The following is a 22432-nucleotide window of genomic DNA, read 5'->3' as shown; positions in this document are numbered from 1 at the left end:
TATTGGGCAACTGTAACTCGGTCAATAGGTCTTATTCGGCTTATAATGCCAGGCTAGGTTAATGGCTCCAAATGAAGGACAAAAATTCAAAGAGGGAGTAAATGATGATCATTCTCTACAGTCTACTCCTTTTGACTCACAAATTCGCACCTCTTCTCATTCATTGATTTCCAAATTTTTTTTTTCACTTGCCTTCTTCCAACATTCTTTTCTTTCTTTATTTTCCACCACTTTTTTTTCTTTCTTTTGTACTGAACACAACCAACACACCATTCCAATCTCAATTTTTCATTCGGAGCATAAACAAAAATAAACTACATTCAATTTACTCCCCACAAGGTAGGAATGAGTGTTTAAGCTATGGGTAGAAGTTATAGGATATTGAACAAAGTCGAATGGGGGTTTACCACACGTTTTCACGCATGCCATTCATTTTTTCTATTAAGCTCAAATTAGGCACTAGGGACACATTAAGTCAAGGGTGGTTTGAAAGGCACAAACATAATTCAGAAAGAATTGCCTATATCACTCCTAAATCACAGTATACCCATATTGCGCCTCAAGGGATGTTTGAACTTGTTCTAGAAAAATTTAAATTCACAGTTAACTCATACAGATCTCAATCAGTGCAAAACAGAGAATCATCAGTAGTAAGCAATGATTACACCAAAACAAGCTTCAGATTATGCACCTCTCGTGCTCATATAAACGTGAAGGCTCAACTGGGCATCTAAGGATAATTCACGAAAAATTTTAAACCCAAAGATAAAAAAAAATTACCTCAATCAAATCCAAGTTTGTATGTTTCACCTTCAGATTCAAGTATACCTCACAGAGTGTTTAGAGATCTATTCATCGACTTGGTTGTACTAGTTCAAAACTATTTGTCAAGCAAAGAAGATGATCATGGAAAAAAAATTATTATTATTATTTTTATCATTGGCTTTTTGGTTTCATTCACAACACTTGCAACAACAGTACAAATGACTCGAACGAACAAAAAGCATGAAAACAGAATGAAAACACAAAAGACACAACCTCCCCAAACTAAAGACGAGCATTGTCCCCAATGCTATTTGACACCACCAAATCTAAAAACACAAAAAGAAACATAAAAACAAAAAACACTAATCACTCCCCTGGTCTGAATCAAAATCCTCCTCATCGAGGTCTTCGGGCAGATCCCGAAGCGGCGGAGCATATTGGAATGGGAAGGGTGGAGGATACGGCGGTGGAACTGGATAAGCTGCAAGGTCCATCCCAGCATTTGCGAGCAGCCCTCGCATCATGGCATTGGTAGATTCGTTGTGGGCTGCATTCACCTCCAGGCATTTATCCATGTGTTGCACCCAGGCAGAAATTTCTCTCAGTGTCTCATTCATGGTGCGTCGAGTAGGGGGTGGCTTAAGCACATTCCTCGATGATTGACCGGGTCCAGAATGTGCCCGGCCATCAGATGTAAACTCCCTGAGTCGGAACGACTTTTTCGCCCTCAAAATAGTGTCATCCACCTCCTGCGTTGGGTGCAACCATTCTTCGTCGTCCCTGGTTGGGACACCAGCTCGCACACAAAGTGCAGAAACAATGGTCGGAAAGAATATCGCAATGTTGGAAGTGCGAATGGACGTGTACAACTCTCGGTTGATAATCCGTCCGACATTGAGCGGCCATTGCTTGTGCAGGGCATACAGCAGCACCGCCCTGCTCATCACCACCTCATTGGTGTGGGATACCGGCATTAATCTGTGAGTCAGAAAAGCATACCACAAGGCCGGTTCCAACCGCAAATATTTTTCTTTAAAAGACACAAATTCACTGAGTCTTTCCAAATGTTTCCATCATAGCACAGAACATTAGTAATTTCATTATAATCCGGGTTAGCCTTAAATGCTTGAAATTGGCTATCATCCACATCCGGAATTTCCAAAAAATCATTAATAGCGGCAGGAGTGAAAGAAACCATCTTACCCCGCACAAAAACCATGCTATCTGTATGCTCGACGACATTGGCATAGAACTCTTGTACCAAGGGGACAATCTCCACTAGAGGTTGTCGGCAAAATTTGGTCCATCCTCGAGCCACGATGCCAAGGGAGGTGGTGCGTTCTTCAGAGAGATTGAATCTTCTCTCTGCAATTGGATTCCTATTAGATTTGGCCGCCTCATACCTCGCCTTAGCTTCTTCCGAGATGAATTTCCCATCTATGATGTTGGATGGGGTAGCCCTAGAAGTGGCAATATTTTGTTTCTTTGGCGCCATGGTGTACGAAACTTGAATAATCAATTGATGGACATGTGAATTGGAGAGAACAAAGAGAAGTATGGAGTGAGAGAGAGAGAAGACGAGAGAGATTAGGGTTAGGAAGAGGAATTAGAAAGGGAATTGTAAAAGAATGAAAGGGGGATCGGGTTTTATTTTTTTTGAGTCTGCGCGATGCGCCCGAGCGGTAGAAAACAGCCGCTCGGGCGCACCCTTTTTTTTTTTTTTTTTTAAAAACACTGGACAGAAGGGATGCGCCTGGGCGACAGAAAATAGCCGCTCGGGTGCACCCCATTTTTTTGAAAAAAACATGAAAACAGAAGGGATGCGCCCGGGCGGCAAAAAACAACCGTCCTAGAGCATCCAATTTTTTTTTTTTTTAAAACTAAAACTAAAACGAACAAAAACAAAATTAAATAAAAGAGAAAGTAGAATGTAGTTCTCAATTTAAAGTCGAGAGCTTGACTTTTCTTCCTCCCCAAACTAGTCTTGGTCAGTCAATGTGGTGATGACCGGCATGTAATCAATGTCACCCCCCACGTAGTGCTTAAGCCTTTGAGCATTGACCGTAAAAGACTCGTTTCTGGCATCTTTGATCGCAATGGCCCCCGATGGATACACTCTGGTGATTTTATAGGGGCCTGACCACCTAGACTTCAGTTTCCCGGGAAACAGCCTCAACTGGGAGTTGAATAGCAACACATCATCTCCTTCCTTGAATTCCTGCTGACGAATGCGCCTGTCATGTATTCTCTTGGTTAGTTCCTTGTACGAAACCGCCATATCATATGCACTGTCGTGAAATTCCTCCAGTTGATTAAGCTCCAACAATCTCTTTTCACCTGCAGCAGAAAATTCAAAGTTAGGGTCTTAGTAGCCCAATATGCTCTATGTTCTAACTCAACAGGTAAATAACATGCCTTTTCAAATAACAGTCTATAAGGGGAAGTGCCTATAGGTGTTTTAAACGCGGTCCTATAGGCCCATAAGGCATCATCAAGTCGAAGTGCCCAATATTTTCGATTAGTACTCACACTTTTCTCCAAAATCTGTTTGATTTCTCGATTGGACACTTCCACTTGGCCACTGGTCTGGGGGTGATATGGGGTAGAGACTTTATGCTTGACACCATATTTTTTTAAGAGTTTGTCAAAAAGTTTATTGCAAAAGTGGGTGCCACCATCACTAATGATTGCACGAGGTGTACCAAACCGATTAAAAATATTTTTCTTCAAAAATTTCAGTACAACCTGTGCATCATTTGTCGCATAAGCTTCAGCCTCTACCCATTTTGAAACATAATCGACTGCGACCAAAATGTATTTTTTTGTCATAGAAATTGGAAATGGTCCCATGAAGTCGATTCCCCATACATCAAATATCTCACACTCAATGATATTATTTAAAGGCATTTCATTTCGGTTTGAGATATTACCCGTCCGTTGACATCTATCACAAGATAATACAAACAAGAGCGCATCCTTAAAGAGATTGGGCCAATAGAACCCACATTCAAGTACCTTTGCTGCTGTCTTGACTGGCCCAGCATGACCACCTACCTCACGATCATGACAATGACTGAGGATGCTTTGAATTTCTCCTTTCGCTACACATCTCCGGATCATTGAGTCAGCACATATTTTAAACAAAAACGGTTCCTCCCAAAAATAATGCTTGACATCTCATAAATTTTTTTTCTTCTGATGGAAAGACAGATTATGTGGGAGTGTGCTTGTGACTAGATAATTCGCAAAATTAGCATACCATGGTGAACTTTCTATGGAAAAAAGTTTTTCATCAGGGAACCAATCATCTATGTCATCTATCTCATTTGTTGCACCATCAACAATGCATTCTAATCTAGATAGATGATCAGCTACTACATTTTCAACACCTTTCTTATCCCTGATCTCTAAATCAAATTCTTGCAAAAGTAAGATCCACCTAATCAGTCTAGGTTTCGCATCTTTCTTTGCCAACAAGTGCTTAATAGCAGAGTGATCTATGTATACTGTGATTTTTGAGAGTACAAGGTATGAATGAAATTTATCCAGTGCAAATACTACAGCTAACAACTCTTTTTCAGTGGTGGCATAATTTAGTTGAGCTTCATTAAGAGTTTTGCTAGCGTAGTAAATAGTTTTGAATACCTTGTCTATTCGTTGGCCAAGCACTGCGCCAACAGCAGAGTCACTTGCATCGCACATGACTTCAAATGGAAGATCCCAGTTTGGTGATGTAAGTATTGGTGCAGTCACCAGTCTTTCTCTCAACACTTCAAAGGCCTGCAAACAATTTGAATCAAAGTCAAAAGGGGCATCTTTCATTAGCAAAGAAGAAAGAGGTTTGGAAATTTTTGAAAAATCCTTAATAAACCGCCGATAGAAGCCGGCATGGCCCAGGAAACTTCTGACTCCCTTGACTGTCGTAGTTGGAGGCAAATTTTGAATAACGTGCACCTTGGCTTTGCCCACCTCGATTCCCTGCTCAGAAATTCAGTGACCCAATACTATACCTTCTGTCACCATGAAATGGTACTTCTCCCAGTTCAGTACCAAATTTGTCTCCTCGCATCTCATTAAAACAGAATTCAAGTATGCAGACATGCATCAAAAGATTTACCGAAAATAGGGAAATCATCCATGAAAATTTCTAAAAAATTTTCGACCATATCATTAAAAATGGCAGTCATGCACCTCTGAAAAGTAGCAGGAGCGTTACATAACCCGAAAGGCATACGTCTATAGGAAAACATACCATATGGGCAAGTGAAAGTCGTTTTATCCTGGTCTTCAGGTGCAATCGCTATTTGATTGTATCCTGAATACCCATCTAAAAAACAGTAAAACTCATACCCAACCAGTCTCTCTAGCATTTGATCAATGAAGGGGAGGGGAAAATGATCCTTACGGGTTGCGTCATTTAGTTTTCTATAATCTATGCACACACGCCAACCTGTAACTGTCCTAGTGGGTATCAGTTCATTTTTCTCATTCTGTATGACAGTAATTCCCCCCCTTATTTGGTACACACTGCACCGGACTCACCCATGGACTATCAGATATAGGATAAATGATACCTGCATCCAGAAGATTGATCGTTTCAGCTTTTACAACTTCCTGCATTTTTGGATTCAATCTCCTTTGTGGTTGGACCAATGGGTTGATGTTCTCTTCCATTAAAATCTTGTGCATGCATAAGGATGGATTGATTCCTTTGATATCCGCCACTTTCTAGGCAAACACACTCTTGTGTTTCTTGAGCACCTCCATTAGTCTGGCCTCCATCTCACCTGTCAAAAAGGAAGATATTATAACAGGTAACTTATCATTCTCACCTAAAAACATGTATTTGAGATGGACAGGTGATAAGTGTGTTTAGTATGCATTATTTTATAGCATTTTTTGTTAAGTTTTCATGCATTTAGGTTAATTTTGTAAGTTTTATTAGTGTCTTTTGTTATGTGTTTGCATTAGACTCACCTGGTTGAATTTTGTAGGGAATTAAGCAAAAATTGGGAATTATGTTCGTCCAAGGCATGCGCGCGCGAGCCCCTTTGCTCGCGCGTGCGCAGAAGAGAAGTCCAGAGCATGAATAGAAGAGGCGCGTGCGGGCGAGCTCATGCCCCGCGCGCACGCCGAAGAGATGTCCAGAGAGTTACAGAGAAGCCGCGTGCGCGCGAGCTCTCTCGCGCACGCGCGCGAGACAATCGAGGATGCACTGTTTGTTTACGTTGCACGCGTGCAAGACTATCTAGGCGCACGCGCGCGTGTCCGCATAACCTAATTTCGAGTTTTTTTTAGTTTGAAAAGGACTCCAATTGGTGAGGCCGTATAAATAGAATTTTTATGCTATTTTCAAGGACTTTTTGATCTTTTTGAGTACGAGCAAAGCTTACGGCGGCTGTGGAGCGAATTTCTTCAGAATTTCTTCTATTCTAGTATTTTTATTTTATGTTTTTAAACTTGATTTATTCAATCATGTTTGTTAGTGAGTAGTTTCTTTTCTTCGATCAAGGCCACGTGATTGGGCCAGACAGTTTATGTAAAAACATGATTTGTTTATTTGAGATTTTCAGACTTAATTGATTTTATTGATTATCGAATTTATCTTCGTCTTACAAATTTCTTGGCCAGTTATTTGTTTGCTTGTTAATCGATTCTAAGTCGATAGAGGAGGTCTCGAATTCGATCACTTTGATTTTCAACATAGTGTAAAGCTGACTAGAAATAGAATTCGGTTTCATTATGCGGTTTAGGTGTTTACTGAATTTTCACGGTGATTTATGCATTCAAATTTGATTAGAATTACAAAAGATTAGTTCATCAATATTTGAATAGGTTTGATTGTTTTAGAAATAGACCTTCAAATAAATTAGGAAAATTCTCGTAAATTAAGATTAAGTCTGATATCTTAGATCGATTGCTTGTTGCATGAATTGTCTGGTACCTACGTGTGTCCTTGATTGAACTCTTCCCAAATTTTAAGTAATCCAAAGTTTTCTACTGCGTTTTTATTTAATTTAGTTTTATTTGCAATTTTCTTCATTAGTTTAAAATCTAAAATCAACCTTTTTCATTAGTCTAGATTAAGTAGAAATAAATAAATTTTGGTAATAATATTTTTACAGTCCCTGTGGGTTCGACATCTGGACTTTTGTCCACTTTATTATAATTTGACCTGGTTCGCTTGCCAGTAGAATTTATTCATACCGAAATAACCGGCCAAGTTTTTGGCGCCGTTGCCAGGGACTGTGTTGATATCAAAATTTTTATTTCGCTTGAGATTAGACATTACTTATCTTCTAAATTTTTGACTATAATTTCTTGGTGATTTTCATGTACTTTCTGTTGTGCATGCATAGAACTCGATCAAGGAAACTACTACCACTTGATTTGGAGATCGAGCGCACACTTAGCAGGTTCCGAAAAGCCAAGAAATCTTTCAATCTTGAACTAGAGTCAGAATCTGAATCTGAAGTAGAGATGGCAGACAACCGTACTGTATGGGATATCATCCGTCCGCCAACTGAAGGTTATGGATCTAGCATAGTTTGCCCCGCTGTTGAGGCGAACAATTTCGAGCTGAAGCCCTCTACTATTCTGCTGATTCAATTGCAAGCTAGATTCGGGGGCTCATCTTTAGAAGACCCCTACGCTTATCTGGAGCGTTTTCTATCGATCTGCGACACATTCAAAGTGAATGGGGTAACATCTGATGCAGTACGACTGCGGTTATTCCCATTCTCTCTACAAGGAGAAGCTGCTGAATGGCTAGATGATCTGCCTGCTGGGTCTATTACTACATGGGATCAACTGGTTCAGACCTTTCTGAATAAATATTTTCCTCCCACAAAGATGGCGAAAATGTTCTCATATATCATCTCATTCAGGCAGAAGGAAGCTGAATCTTTAAATGCTGCTTGGACTCGATTCAAAAAGATGTTGAGGATGTGTCCTCAACATAATCTCACTCAGAGCCAGCAGACTCAGACTTTCTACAATGGGGCTGATCAATCTGTCTGATCCATGTTGGATGCCGCTGCTAACGGAAGTCTATTCAGGAAGACACCAGCAGATGCATGGGAAATCATTGGAAATATGGCTGAAAGCAACATTGGATGGCCAGATGCTAAAAAAGAAAGAAAAGCTGGAGTTCTAGAAGTCGATGCACTAACATCACTTAATGCCAAGATCGATGCACTTACTCATCAGATGGCGGTTATGCAGACATCTTCAGCCAATCAAGTGCAAGTCCAACAGCCTCACGAACAGCAAGTATTTGAAGTTGATGCTGCGAACTTTATGGGAAATCAAGGGAGATAGCAGTACAATCCCTACAGTAACACTTACAATCCTGGCTGGAAGAACCATCCAAACTTCTCTTGGAAAGCTGCAGATCCTGCAGCTAATACATCGAAGCCAGTAGAGAAGAAGCCCTCCTTTGAAGAAATTATGATGAAATATGTAGCTGGTACTGATACCCGTCTACAGAATCAGGAGGCAATGTTGCAGAAGTTAGAGACACAGATGAGCCAGATAGCAACACAGCTATCAACTAGGCCAGCAGGATCGTTGCCTAGCAATACTGAGAGGAATCCAAAGGATGTCAATGCTATTCTGGCGGTAACTAGATCGCAAGCAGATACTGAAGCAAACAATACTAAGGATGAAGAAGCAAGTGAGCTAGTCAAGGAAAAAGAGCTGGAGGAAGCATCAAAGCCGTCAGACTCGATGCCTACGGGCAAGAAAGGTAAATCATCTCACCCTATTATTACTGAAAATATTGACTTGAGTAAACTTCCCTTCCCCCAGAGAGCGAAGCAACTGCAATTGGGCAATCAATTTGCAAAATTCCTAAAGATTTTCAAAAATATTCATATTAATATTCCCTTTGCAGACGCTTTAGCTCAAATGCCTAGTTATGCAAAATTTTTAAAAGAGATTTTGTCTAACAAAAGAAAACTGGTGGATTTTGAAACTGTGAAGTTGTCGGAGGAGTGTTCTGCCATTTTACAAAATAAACTCCCTCCGAAACTTAAGGATCCCGGTAGCTTTTCAATTCCATGCACTATTGGAAAATCATTTTTTAATAATGCTTTATGTGATCTAGGTGCAAGTATTAATATTATGCCTTATTCATGTTTTAAAAAGCTAGGAATTGGTGAAGTTAAGCCAACTACTATCTCCTTACAATTAGCTGATAGATTTATAAAATATCCAAGGGGGATTGTAGAGGATGTGTTGGTAAAAGTTGATAAGTTTATATTTCCAGTGGATTTTGTTGTGCTTGATATGGAAGAGGATCGTGAGATACCTCTTATTTTGGGTATACCGTTTTTAGCCACTGGAAAGGCATTGATTGATGTGCATAAGGGAGAGTTGATATTGCGTATGAATGATGAGAAAGTATTTTTTAATGTTTTTCATGGCATTCGATATCCTGCAGACAATTCTGATTGTTTCAGAATTGATGTTACTGATGATTTGGTTGAGTGTTCTCTGCAGGAACAGTTGTCGGTGGATCCATTAGAAATATGCTTGACAGGTACAACTGATGAAGAGCTTGTTAGTGAGGAAGTTCTTGAAGTAGCACGGTATTTGGACTGGAGTCTACCCTTTGACAGACTCATCAATACCAAGATGGGGGAGCTCAACCATACTCCAAAACCGCTGAAGCCATCCACCGAAGAGCCCCCTACTCTTGAACTTAAACCACTTCCTTCTCACTTAAAATATTTGTTTTTATTAAAGAACGATAAACTGCCAGTAATTTGTTCATCTTCTTTGACAGGTTGCGAGGAGGAAAAGCTGTTGCGAGTGATTCGAGAACACATAAGAGCCATAGGATGGAGCTTGGCCGATATCAAGGGGATTAGTCCAACCATGTGCATGCACAAAATCTTGATGGAGGCAGAACACAAGACATCGACTCAACCACAGAGGCGACTCAACCCAGCAATGCAAGAGGTAGTAAAAAAGGAGGTAATCAATCTCCTTGATGCAGGTATTATCTACCCTATATCTGATAGTGAATGGGTTAGTCCAATTCAAGTAGTGCCTAAAAAAGGAGGGATAACTGTTATTAAAAATTCCAATGATGAATTAATTCCTATGAGAACTGTTACGGGGTGGCGGGTTTGCATTGATTATAGGAAATTGAATGATGCTACCCGTAAGGATCACTTTCCCCTTCCCTTTATTGATCAGATGGTTGAGCGACTTGAAGGGCATGCGTTTTATTGTTTTTTGGACGGTTATTCAGGATATATGCAAATTCCTATAACACCTGAGGACCAACACAAAACCACTTTTACTTGTCCTTATGGTAATTTTGCATATAAACGGATGCCGTTTGGTTTGTGTAATGCACCTGCTACTTTTCAGCGTTGTATGATGGCTATTTTTCATGATATGGTTGAAAAGTTTATAGAAGTGTTTATGGATGATTTCTCTGTGATTGGATCGTCATTTGATGCATGTTTATTAAATCTGAAAAAAGTTTTGCAGAGATGTTAGGAGAGCAATCTTGGGCTGAATTGGGAAAATTGTCATTTCATGGTGAAAGAGGGCATTGTTTTAGGACATAAGGTATCTGAGGTAGGTGTGGAGGTGGACAGAGAAAAACTTGAAGTAATTGAAAAACTTCCACCTCCCACGAATTTGAAAGGAATTCGAAGTTTTCTTGGGCATGCGGGTTTCTATCGGAGATTTATTAAGAATTTTTCTTCTATTGCTAAACCCCTTACTAATTTGTTAATCAAAGAGGTGCCTTTTAATTTTTCTGCTGAGTGCTTGCAGGCCTTTCAGATTTTGAAGCAGAAATTAACAACTGCACCAGTGATAGTAGCGCCTGATTGAAATCTGCCGTTTGAATTGATGTGTGACGCCAGTGATACTGCATTGGGAGCCGTGCTTGGACAAAAGAGGGACAAAGTACTTCATGTGATTTACTACGCTAGTATCACCCTGTCAGCTGCTCAACTGAATTACGCAACAATTGAAAAAGAGCTTCTCGCAGTCGTGTTTGCCTTGGACAAGTTCAGATCTTATTTAGTGGGAAGCAAAGTCATAGTTCACACAGATCACTCGGCATTGAAATATTTGATGACCAAAAAGGATGCTAAACCCAGGTTAATTCGTTGGGTTTTACTGTTGCAAGAATTTGATTTAAAAATTGTTGACAGGAAAGGCGCGGAGCACGCTTGGAAAATCAAGGAGCTGAAACGCAAATAATTCATGTTGATTTTCCAGATGAGCAGTTGTTTGAGGTAACGAAACTACCATGGTATGCTGACATAGTAAATTACCTCTCAAGTAAGTTTCTTCCCTCACACTTAACTTATCAACAGAAAAAGAAATTTTTCACTGAGTTGAAATATTTTTTGTGGGAAGACCCTTTTCTGTTTAAGATATGTGCAGATGGCATAATTCGTAGGTGTATTCCAGCGGAGGAGGTAAGCCCTATACTCTCACACTGTCACACAGGTCCGACTGGAGGTCACTTCGGCGCGGGTCGTACCGCCGCTAAAGTACTTCAGTCGGGATTTTATTGGCCTTCATTGTTTAAGGATGCGTATACCTATGTACTTGCATATGATGCTTGTCAGAAAGTGGGTAATATTTCTAGGAGACACGAGATGCCCCTTAATAATATTCTTGTTTGTGAAGTTTTTGATGTATGGGGTATAGATTTCATGGGACCGTTTCCTGTGTCTGAAGGGAACAAGTATATTTTGGTTGCGGTCGATTATGTGTCTAAATGGGTTGAAGCACTGGCTTGTAGGACGAATGACTCTAGGGTAGTTATAAAATTTTTAAAAAAATTCATATTTTCTAGATATGGAACCCCTAGAGCCATAATCAGTGACGGAGGAACCCACTTTTGTAACCAGCAATTTGAGAAGCTTTTGACAAAGTATGGGGTCACTCACAAGGTGGCAACACCTTATCATCCCCAGACTCGTGATTTCTAATAGGGAGTTGAAAAGAATTATGGAGAAAACTGTGAATGCAAACAGGAAAGAGTGGTCGAATAAATTAGATGATGCGTTATGGGCCTATCGAAATGCTTTTAAAACACCTATAGAAACTTCTCCCTTTAGGTTGTTATATGGTAAAGCATGTCATCTTCCTATTGAACTTGAGCATAAAGCACTATGGGCTACTAAATTTCTGAATTTTGATGTGCACGCTACAGGTGAAGAATGGTTGCTACAATTGAATGAACTTGAAGAGCTTAGGTTGGAGGCCTATGAAAATGTCAGAATCTACAAAGAAAAGACCAAGAAGTGGCAGGATCAGCGCATTGTCTCACGTGAGTTCGAGGTAGGCCAGGTTGTTTTATTATATAACTCACGCTTGAAGCTCATGCCAAGAAAGCTTCGTTCGAGATGGTCAGGACCGTATACTATCAAGCAAGTGATGCCGTATGGTACGGTAGAAATTTTTAGTCCGGCCATAGGAGCATTCAAAGTTAATGGGCAAAGAATAAAAGTCTATCGTGGTGGTATCGTGGATAACACACATACCACTGTCGAATTGCCAGACCCATTAAATTAAAAAGGGAGGTACAGTCGGGCTATGGACTTTAAATTTAGCGCTGGCTGGGAGGCAACCCAGCATTTATTTTTATGTTTTGTTTTTTTTTTTTTTTAGTTTGGCTTTGTTTTTTTTTTTTTGTTTGGTTTTTGGTTTTGTTTTGCAGATAATTAGTCTATTCGAATGCACTGCGCTCACGCGAGGGTCCCTCCTCGCGCGCGCGCAGGCTTACTCTCCAGTGAGGAAAAAGGAAAACGTGCGCGCACGCGAGCCCCTAGCTCGCACGTGCGCAATTCAAGCATCCAGAGCCCGCATTAAAGTCGCGCGCGCGAGCTTCCTTCTCGTGCGCGCGCGAGAGGCGCAGATGGAATAAAAAAAAAGGGCCTTTCTCCTTCTTTTTTCTTACTTTCTTCTCCTTCTTTTCTCCTTCTCCCCTCTAAACCCTAAATTCCCAAATCTTTCTCCTCCAATTTCTCCATTGATTCTTGATATTCTTGCTCTTAAATTGCAGATTTGTGGAGTACATCATTGCACTTTCATTTGGGTCTGTCAATTGCTGTCGGAATCCTCCATTTGTGCACTCCTCCTTGCATCGCCGCCGTTCACCACCGCTTGCCGCCGCTGTTCCGATCGACCACCAATATGCCAGCCAAGAGATTCCGTTCTTCCGGTCCTATCGTCGCTAGCTCCTCGTCCTCCGCTGAATTCTCCAACAAGTTCGTCTCTCGGGAAGCCCAAGAAAGGTACGAACATGCTCGACTAAATCGAAATCCTATTGCTGAGCGTGGGATTACTATGGATTGTAATGAATTTGTTTCCTTGGGGATTATTAAGAGGAAATGGTCTGTGTTTTGTCGAGTGCCCGAACCCGCCATTATTCCGGTGGTTCGGGAATTTTATGCTAATGCACCTTCCCGAGAGGATTCGAAAGCTTTTGTCAGAGGCAAACTGGTATCATATGATGCAGATACATTGAATAGATTCTATGATACTCCTGCTGTGGATGACAGTAAATTTAGGAGTTTTAAGGCTAATCCGGATTATTCTTTGATGTTGAGAGAGTTGTGTTACACGGGAGTTCATTGGCACGATCCTCTCCGGGTCACTCATTTTCCGGAGAGATTTTTGAAACTTGAGCCGACGTTGTGGTATGCTTTCATTGCCCGACGACTTCTACCCGTGCTCCATACTGTTGAAGTGCAAGCCGATAGGGCTATACTGGTTTATGCTATCACGAAGAGGTGGCCGGTTGATGTGGGCACCCTTGTCCACGATTCCATTCAGTATTCGATGATGAATCCGACGGTGGGTCTCTATTTTCCCCACACCATCACAGCCCTATGTCTCCAAGAAGGTGTACCAATTAGTTCCGATGAGGAGTGGCTCCCACCTTTCAAGACCGTCGAGGAGAATCTTGCTACATCTAAGCAAGCGAAGCGCAATTTGGAATTTTGTAGCGGTCAGCCTCAAGTGGGGAGCTCTTCTAGCAGTCGACCACCGCCTCAGGCCTCTCCTCCTCGCCGCACCGCGCATAACATGTCCATCGAGAGCTCGGCTTTTGATCACTATGCCATGAGTTATTTTCAGGCTACTTCCACTCATCTACATAATGTGAAAGACATTATGCGCAGCATGGCGACGCAATTGGGACTTGATACTTCGGGCTTTCGAGCGGCTCCGCATTACCCACCTCCATTCCCATTCCAGTCCACCGTACTACCTCCGTATGCTCCGGTCGCCCCACAGGATCCATCCATTCCCGACGAGGAAGACGACGACTAGTCACCAGGGGAGTCTCTTTTTACGTTTTTGCTTTTTGTGTTCTGTTTTGCATTACCGTTGTTCGTATTTTCTTTGTTGTTTTTGTGTTTTTGTATTTCTGAAGCATTGAGGGCAATGCTTTGGATAAGTTTGGGGGGTGTCTAATTATTTTTTTTTTGTCGTAAGTTGTGTTCATTCTGTTTGCATTCATTTTGTTTCGTTAGTTGCATCTAGTTCGTACATAGCATATCATTTTGTTGCTAGTGTGTTGAGTCAAGAAAGAATTGGATAGCATGGCCAATGATGACACTGTTTGATCTATTTTGAAAACTTTAATCCATGACCGTCTGCCTGTCTGACCAATTTGAACTGGTGAAACCAATTAGATGAATGATCTCTAATATACTCGGTGACTTGTGCTAGAATCTGAGTTTGAAAAATGCAAACATAGGGATGATTGAGGCATCGTTGTGAATCTTGGACCTAATTTTCTTTGAATTCATTATCTCTAGTTGCCCCTTTGAGACTACACTTATATGAGTACGTGAGGTATATTTTTTGAATTTGTCAATAATCATCGTTCACTGTTGATGATTGGTTGTTTCTGCACTGATTGAATTTGTATGAGTTGATGGTGAATTGAAACGTGTCTAGAACTAGTTCGAACACTCTTCGAGGCGCAATACGGGCAAAAACTGTGATTATGGATGATTTAGACAATTTTTCTGTGAATCGATTGAGCCTTTCAAGCTACCCATTGATACATTCTATCCCTAGTACCTTATTTGAGCTTTAATGAAATCGAATGGCATGCGTGAACACGTGTGGTAGACCCCATTCGTCATCTTTTCATGGACCTACATTCACTACCAACTACTAGCTTAAACACTAATTCCCACCTTAAAAGGAGTAAATTTTATGTGTAAATGATATGTCCTCCTGTGTTTGAATTTGAAGAGTGGAGTAGTGTGAAAAAAAAATGTGTAGTTGTGAAAAAGAGAAAAAAGAAGAGAATTGATAGAATGGGTGGAAAAGAGAAATCGGAAAATATGTGAATCAATGGTTTAATGAGGTGATTTAAAATGAAACAAGAAAAAGGAGGTGAATAAAAATGGTGTAGTCATAATTTACTCCTTGCTTTGAACTGTTGTCCTTCATTTGTAGCCTAAGCCAGGCCTAACGTTACAAGCTTATTAAGTCCTCTTGACCGAGTCACAGTTGCCCAATATACTAGTGGAGAAGAGTTGTGAGAATTTAGCATATGGACCGTTGACAGACACTGTTGATAAATATGAATTTGTGATCAAAACACGCACGCACTATTTTTCTTGGTATTAAATTGCTTATGAGTGTGTTTATTTCATCTGTTTGATCCCCTGTTTACCTTTAAGAAGTCCTCATGATTTAGAAATTTATGGATTGAATTTGGATGAAGGTACTTTGGAACATGAGTTGAAGAGATTATAAGTTTATGCGGTGAACTAGTTTATTTATAAAATTTACGTGTTAGTAGGTTTGATGGGATTGGATGTGAATTTTTGTTTAAAATTTTTTTTTCTGAGGCCATTGCTCCATAGTAGTTCTTGATTCTTGTGTGTGTGTTGTTTAATCTTGCTCGAGGGCAAGCAAGGTTTAAGTTTGGGGGTGTTGATAAGTGTGTTTAGTATGCATTATTTTATAGCATTTTTTGTTTAGTTTGCATGCATTTAGGTTAATTTCGTAAGTTTTATTAGTGTCTTTTGTTATGTGTTTGCATTAGACTCACCTGGTTGAATTTTGTAGGGAATTAAGCAAAAATTAGGAATTATGTTTGTCCAAGGCGCGCGCGCACGAGCCCCTTTGCTCGCGCGTGCGCAGAAGAGAAATCCAGAGCATGAATAGAAGAGGCACGCGCGGGCGAGCTCATGCCCCGCGCGCACCGAATAGATGTCCAGAGAGTTACAGAGAAGCCGCGCGCGCGCGAGCTCTCTCGCGCACTCTCGCGAGACAATAGAGGATGCACTGTTTGTTTACGTTGCATGTGCGCGAGAATACCTAGGCACGCGCGCGCGTGTCCGCATAACCTAATTTCGAGTTTTTTTCAGTTTGAAAAGGACTCCAATTGGTGCAGCCGTATAAATAGAATTTTTATGCTATTTTCAAGGACTTTTTGATCTTTTTGAGTACGGGCAAAGCTTACGGCGGCTGTGGAGAGAATTTCTTCTATTTTAGTATTTTTATTTTATGTTTTTAAACTTGATTTATTGAATCATGTTTGTTAGTGAGTAGTTTCTTTTCTTCGATCAAGGCCACGTGATTGGGACAGACAATTTATGTAAAAACTTGATTTGTTTATTTGAGATTTTCAGACTTAATTGATTTTATTGATTATCGAATTTATCTTCGTCTTACAAATTTCTTGGCCAGTTATTTGTTTGGTTGTTAATCGAGTCTAAGTCGATAGAGGAGGTCTCGAATTCGATCACTTTGATTTTCAACATAGTGTAAAGCTGACTAGAAATAGAATTCGGTTTCATTATGCGGTTTAGGTGTTTACTGAATTTTCACGGTGATTTATTCATTTAAATTTGATTAGAATTACAAAAGATTAGTTCATCAATATTTGAATAGGTTTGATTTTTCTAGAAATAGACCTTCGAATAAATTAGGAAAATTCTCGTAAATTAAGATTAAGTCTGATATCTTAGATCGATTGCTTGTTGCATGAATGTCTGGTACCTACGTGTGTCCCTGATCAAACTTTTCCCAAATTTTAAGTAATCCAAAGTTTTCTGCTGCGTTTTTATTTAATTTAATTTTATTTGCAATTTTTTTCATTAGTTTAAAATCTAAAATCATCCTTTTTCATTAGTCTAGATTATGTAGAAATAAATAGATTTTGGTAATCATATTTTTACAGTCCCTGTGGGTTCGACATCTGGACTTTTGTCCACTTTATTATAATTTTACCTGGTTCACTTGCCAGTAGAATTTATTCATATCGAAATAACCGATCAATTTTCCTACTTAGTTCTAAGTGTCATGGAGTCGTGGTTTCAAGCGGAATCCTTTTTGAATAAGAATCGAGTAAGTTGCAAATTTTACGGCAACCGCTCGATTTGTCTTAAGCGCAAAGTTATGGTTTAGACTTCCATCCTTGGTTTTCTCCCTAAATCACCATCCCGGTCGTCTATGTGTGAGTCATTTGCATGATTATCGATCAAATATTTATATGTACGTCATATTTACATATGCATGCTAAGTCCATATTCAAGTATGAAAGAAAATATTTTTAGGAATGAAGTGAGATGATCGTGACTATAGAAACTTTACCAAATTTATGGGTTTGGACGAGTTGGGAGAAATCCTGGCTTCCCTTACAAAGTATGAGTTTGGACGAGTTGAGAGAAATCCTGGCTTCCTTACGAAGTATGGGCAAGACGAGTTGGGTGTTATCCTGACTTCCTTGCGGCATAGTGCACTGCAGCCATGATAATGATCGAAATCACAGAGTCACAATCCAAGGATCTAAGTTCAATATTTATGACTATGTTCAGATCAGTTTATTCAGTTATTTATGTTCGACTTAGCCATGCATATATTTCATTCATGTTTACGTCATTTATTCAGAAAACATTTATTTAAGTTAAGGGCACAAAAATATATTTTATTACAAGCTATTTATAATCTGCATGTGCTTGTATTTATGTAGTACTCGTTATTTCCCCCATATTCTTGTTGGGCCCCTAGGCTCACTATATTTACTTGGTGCAGGTTAGATTATTTTTATGAAATCGAGGGGCATGACTATCGAGCACACTGCAATGCGGGCAACACTTCCCTCCGACATATGCCAGTCTTCCGCATTAGTTGTTCAACCTTTATTACTTTAAAGTTTATTATTTATTGATTGGACAGGTGTAAACGAAAGGACTTATTTATGGTTTATGGGCTTGTAATATCAAACTATTTAACCTTTGGGATATTTGATTAACGAAAATCTTTCTTGGGTTCTCGTTTTTTTTTCTCGGTCTAGTTTATTAGTATTTTCGGTTGTTTTATTTTCTTTTAAATTGTTGTCTGTGACAGGTGGGTTGTTATTTAAATAGTTAGGTCATGTCGAAAATTTATGAAAACCCGTATTTTATTTTATTATTAATTAGTAGAGGTTAGGGTCGTTTCAACAACAATGGAGGAGAAGACGTGTTGGAGGAGATGAAGTAAAGTCAAAAGCTTATAAATATCTAATAAAGTCGATATTTGTATTTTAGTCCCTGAAAATTCCAAAATTTGCAAAATAAACCTTGATCAAAATCAATCGGCTCTTGAATTCTATAATCTCCGATTATCTCAAATAAACTCAATTAAGATAAATTTGGGGCGTTACAATTCTCCCCCCCCCCCCCCCCCCCCCCAAGAAGAGATTTCATCCTCGAAATCAATAAGAATCAATCACATAAGATAGAATAAAGAACCTAAGACTGAAAGAAGAACTCACGTCATCCGAATAACTCTGGAAACCACTGTCTCATATCAGACTGTCTCCCAAGTCTCCTCTTTGATTCTGTGATGACTCCACTGAACTTTCACCAAAGGAATCGACTTGGTTCTGAGCTGCTTCTTTTTTCGGTCAAGAATCTGAATCGGTCGCTCAAAGTAGCTTAGAGTCTCCTCAAGCTCGGCTTCGTCAGGCTGAGGAATATGAGAAGGACCTAGATGATATTTCCGCAACATAGAGACGTGAAAAACGTCGTGAAAACCAAATAAAAATGGAGGAAGTGCAAGTCTGTAGGAAGATCGTCTAACTTCTCGAGAATCTCATACGGTCCGATGAATCTCGAAGATAACTTCCCTCTCTTCCCAAATCTAATAGTGCCTATGAAAGGAGAAATCTTCAAGAATGCCCAGTCTCCCTGATCGAATCTCAGAGGTCTACGTCTGAATTTCGCATACTTCGTCTGTCTATCCTGAGCTGACTTCATTCTTGACTGAATGATATTTACTTGCTCTGCCATATCTCGAAGCATATCCGGTCCCAAATCAGATGACTCGGAAATAACGTCCCAAAACAAAGGAGATCGACACTTCTTTCCATACAAAGCCTCGAAAGGTGTCATACCGATACTCGCTTGATAACTGTTGTTGTAATAAAACTCGACAAGAGGCAAAGAATCCTGCCAACTAGTGCCAAAGTCTAAAACTACTGCTCGAAGCATATCCTCTAAAGTCTGGATAGTACGCTATGACTGTCCGTCGGTCTGGATGATATGTTGTACTCAGATGAAATCGAGTACCAAGTGCCTCTTGAAGACTGTGCCAAAAGTGCGAAGTGAATCTAGGGTCTCGGTCTGAAACTATCGACTTTGGCACAATGCAATCTCACAACGTTGCCAACAACAACTCAGCCATCTGATTGTGACGATACATCATCTTGTATGGAATAAAGCAAGCAGACTTTGTCAATTTGTCAATCACTACCCAAATAGCATCGCATCCTCGAACAGATCGGGGTAGCTTCATGACGAAATCCATCAAAATGTGATCTCACTTCCATTCAGGAACATGTAAACTGTGCAACAGACCACCCGGTCACTTCCTCGCTTCTTTCACCTGTTGATAGTTCAAACATCGGGATACAAATCTCGTAACATTGCTCTTCATCTTCTTCCACCAGAATTGATTCTTCAGATCGTTGTACATCTTCCGACCTCCAGGATGAATACTGAACCGACTGCAATGTGCCTTTCGAAGAATACGTTGCCTCAACTCCAAATATCGGGCACAACAATACGATTATTCACAAAAAAAACATCATCTCTAACCTGGAATTCAGACTGATGCCTAGATCTGACTTTCTCTACTGAAATCTGAGTCGGATCAGACTTCTGTGCTTTTTGATCATCAAAAATAACTCTGGCTCGGCTTTAATAGCAAACACTCTGATAGTCCTCCTATCTGTTTCAAACTTCAAACTAGAAGTGCAACAATCATCAATCAACTGAGAAACACCGATAGTAAAAAGAGATAAGAACAAAGCTTTTGGCTCAAGGCATTTGCAGCTGCATTCGACTTTCCCGGTAGTATTTGATTTCACATTCAAAATCCTTCAAAAAATCTAACCATATCCTCTGTCTCATATTCAGTTCTGACTGCAAAAACAAATACTTAAGGCTCTTATGATTAGAAAAGATCTCGAAAGACTCACCATAAAGATAGTGACGCCAGATCTTCAAGCAAATACGATCGCGGCGAGTTCAAGATCATGAACCGGATATCAAGTCTTGAGCGGATTAAGCTGCCTCAATGCATACGCTACCACGTTCTTATGCTGCATAAGAAACACATCCCAAGCATTGGTTAGAAGCATCGCATTAAACGGTAAAACCTCCAGTACCTGGTGGAATATAAAATTGGAGAACTTGTCAGTCTCTTCTTCAGATCAATGAAACTGGCCTCACACTCTTCAGTCCTGACAAAAGGCGCATTCTTTTGAGTCAGCTGGGTAATCGGCTTCGCAATCGATGAGAATCCTCAATGAATCGGGGATAATAACCAGCTAAACCCATAAAGCTTCGGATCTCAGACACTGATGTCGGTCTAGGCCAATTCATAACCACTTCGATCTTGTTGGGATCGATAGAAATCCCAACTCCAGAAATAATGTGACTGAGAAAGACAACTCGATCCAACCAGAACTCACACTTAGACAGCTTGGCAAACAAGTGTTCTGCCAGAAAAATCTGCAAGACGGTCCTCAAATGCTCTGCATGGTCAGTACGATTCTTTGAATAGATAAGAATATCGTCAATGAAGATTATTACAAACTCATCAGAATTACGCAAAGATACAGTTCATTAAACCCATAAAAACTGCTGCAGCATTAGTCAAACCAAACGGAATGACTATAAACTCAAAATGACCATACCTCGTTCTGAAAGTTGTCTTAGGCACATATTCTTCACATACTCTCAGCTGATGATATCCCGACCTCAGATCAATCTTCGAATAGACAGAAGAACCCTACAGTTGGTCAAAAAGGTCATCTATTCGAGGTAAATGATACATGTTCTTTACCGTCACTTGATTCAGTTGACGGTTATCAATACAAAGCCTCATAGATCCATCCTTCTTCCGTACAAAGAGGACAGGAGCTGTGAGACCTCGGTTCTAAACATCTAATTAAGGAGTAAACAATAATTAAGCATACAAGATTCAAGAACTAAAGCAAAGCCAAAACAAAAGGAAAAAAAAAAATTTAAAGGGGGCCGCGCTCGGGAGGCCATAAACTGCCGCTCGAGCGCGCCCTACTCCTTGGCGCTACTGGATTACACGAAATGGGGTGCGCTCGGGCTGCTAAAAAATACAGCTCGAGCGCCCTCCTACAGCAGAATCTATGATAAAACTCAAGTCCAAAACCATCAACTAATAATCATGCATTACAATCATGAATTCTCCAACTAATACATGAAGTTCTAGAGTTGTTCAAATGTCCAAAAGGCTAGAACATGCAACGGCCATATCTCAACAAGGCTATTACAATACGGATACAAACATAAGAAGTTCGAATTCTAACATGCTACTATCTAAACTAGATGAACATGCTGACACGACTTCTAAACCGAGTCTCACTACTAGCTCTCCCTCTTGATGCTAACCATGCCTCTTCTGACTTGGTCCTGCCCCACCTGTTGCCAAGTACACATACAAAACAAAGCAACAGCCGGAAAAACCGGTGAGAATGATAATCCCAGTAAAAGCAACATATCAAATATTGGATATACAACATGCTATCAACAACATATTCAAGTCGAAGCTAAAGATATGCATGTCTTTAAAACCAGGATATCGATTCTGATAAACAAGGGAGTGCTGCTCTGCTTTTGGGATCCCGAGGATGAGATCACGTAACGACTCACAGACTTTCCCAATCGAGGTGGTGCCACGTATCCCACTCCTCTAGACTTTTAGCAACCATAATGAGTATGCTAGCACTAGGCGAAATACTACAACCTAGGCCACTCAATCATAGTTCCCAAACGTCTAAACAAAAAGGGCGGTTCTGCCCGCTGAAAAAAGATTGGCTCAAGATGAATGCATAACAAAACATAAAACATAAGCCATTTAACAAAAGCCAAAACAATCAAACAAAACACAAGTTCCTCATGCTAGAACAAGTGTAGTTGCAAGTACGTGATTTCAAAAGGGAAAACTCGAGAACCACAGTCCCGAGTATGCTATCCCGCTACGATGACTGCTTTTACCTTTCAATGCAGTAGCTTCCTACTCTGGATACGCTACAAAAGAGACTGTATCAACAACTATACAACCTAACAACAACAAGGCAACGGTTCAAGGAAATGCTCTATACCGTTCTTTGTTCAAATCTCGGAAA

General features: G+C 40.1%; 1 protein-coding gene across 1 annotated transcript; it reads right to left on the bottom strand.

The window, feature by feature from the left end:
- Positions 1-2743: 2743 nt before the first annotated feature.
- Positions 2744-5385, bottom strand: LOC140877733 (uncharacterized). The gene is made up of 6 exons (XM_073281301.1): positions 5340-5385; positions 5018-5080; positions 4637-4743; positions 4025-4545; positions 3781-3815; positions 2744-3102 (listed from the first exon to the last, which is right to left on the bottom strand). The coding sequence occupies exons 1-6, from the start codon at positions 5383-5385 to the stop codon at positions 2744-2746; spliced, it is 1131 nt and encodes a 376-aa protein (XP_073137402.1).
- Positions 5386-22432: the final 17047 nt, after the last annotated feature.

The sequence above is a fragment of the Henckelia pumila genome, chromosome 2 (genome assembly GCF_033568475.1).
Source record: "Henckelia pumila isolate YLH828 chromosome 2, ASM3356847v2, whole genome shotgun sequence".
Classification (NCBI taxonomy): Eukaryota; Viridiplantae; Streptophyta; class Magnoliopsida; order Lamiales; family Gesneriaceae; genus Henckelia; species Henckelia pumila.
This window is presented reverse-complemented; position numbering and strand designations above follow the sequence as displayed.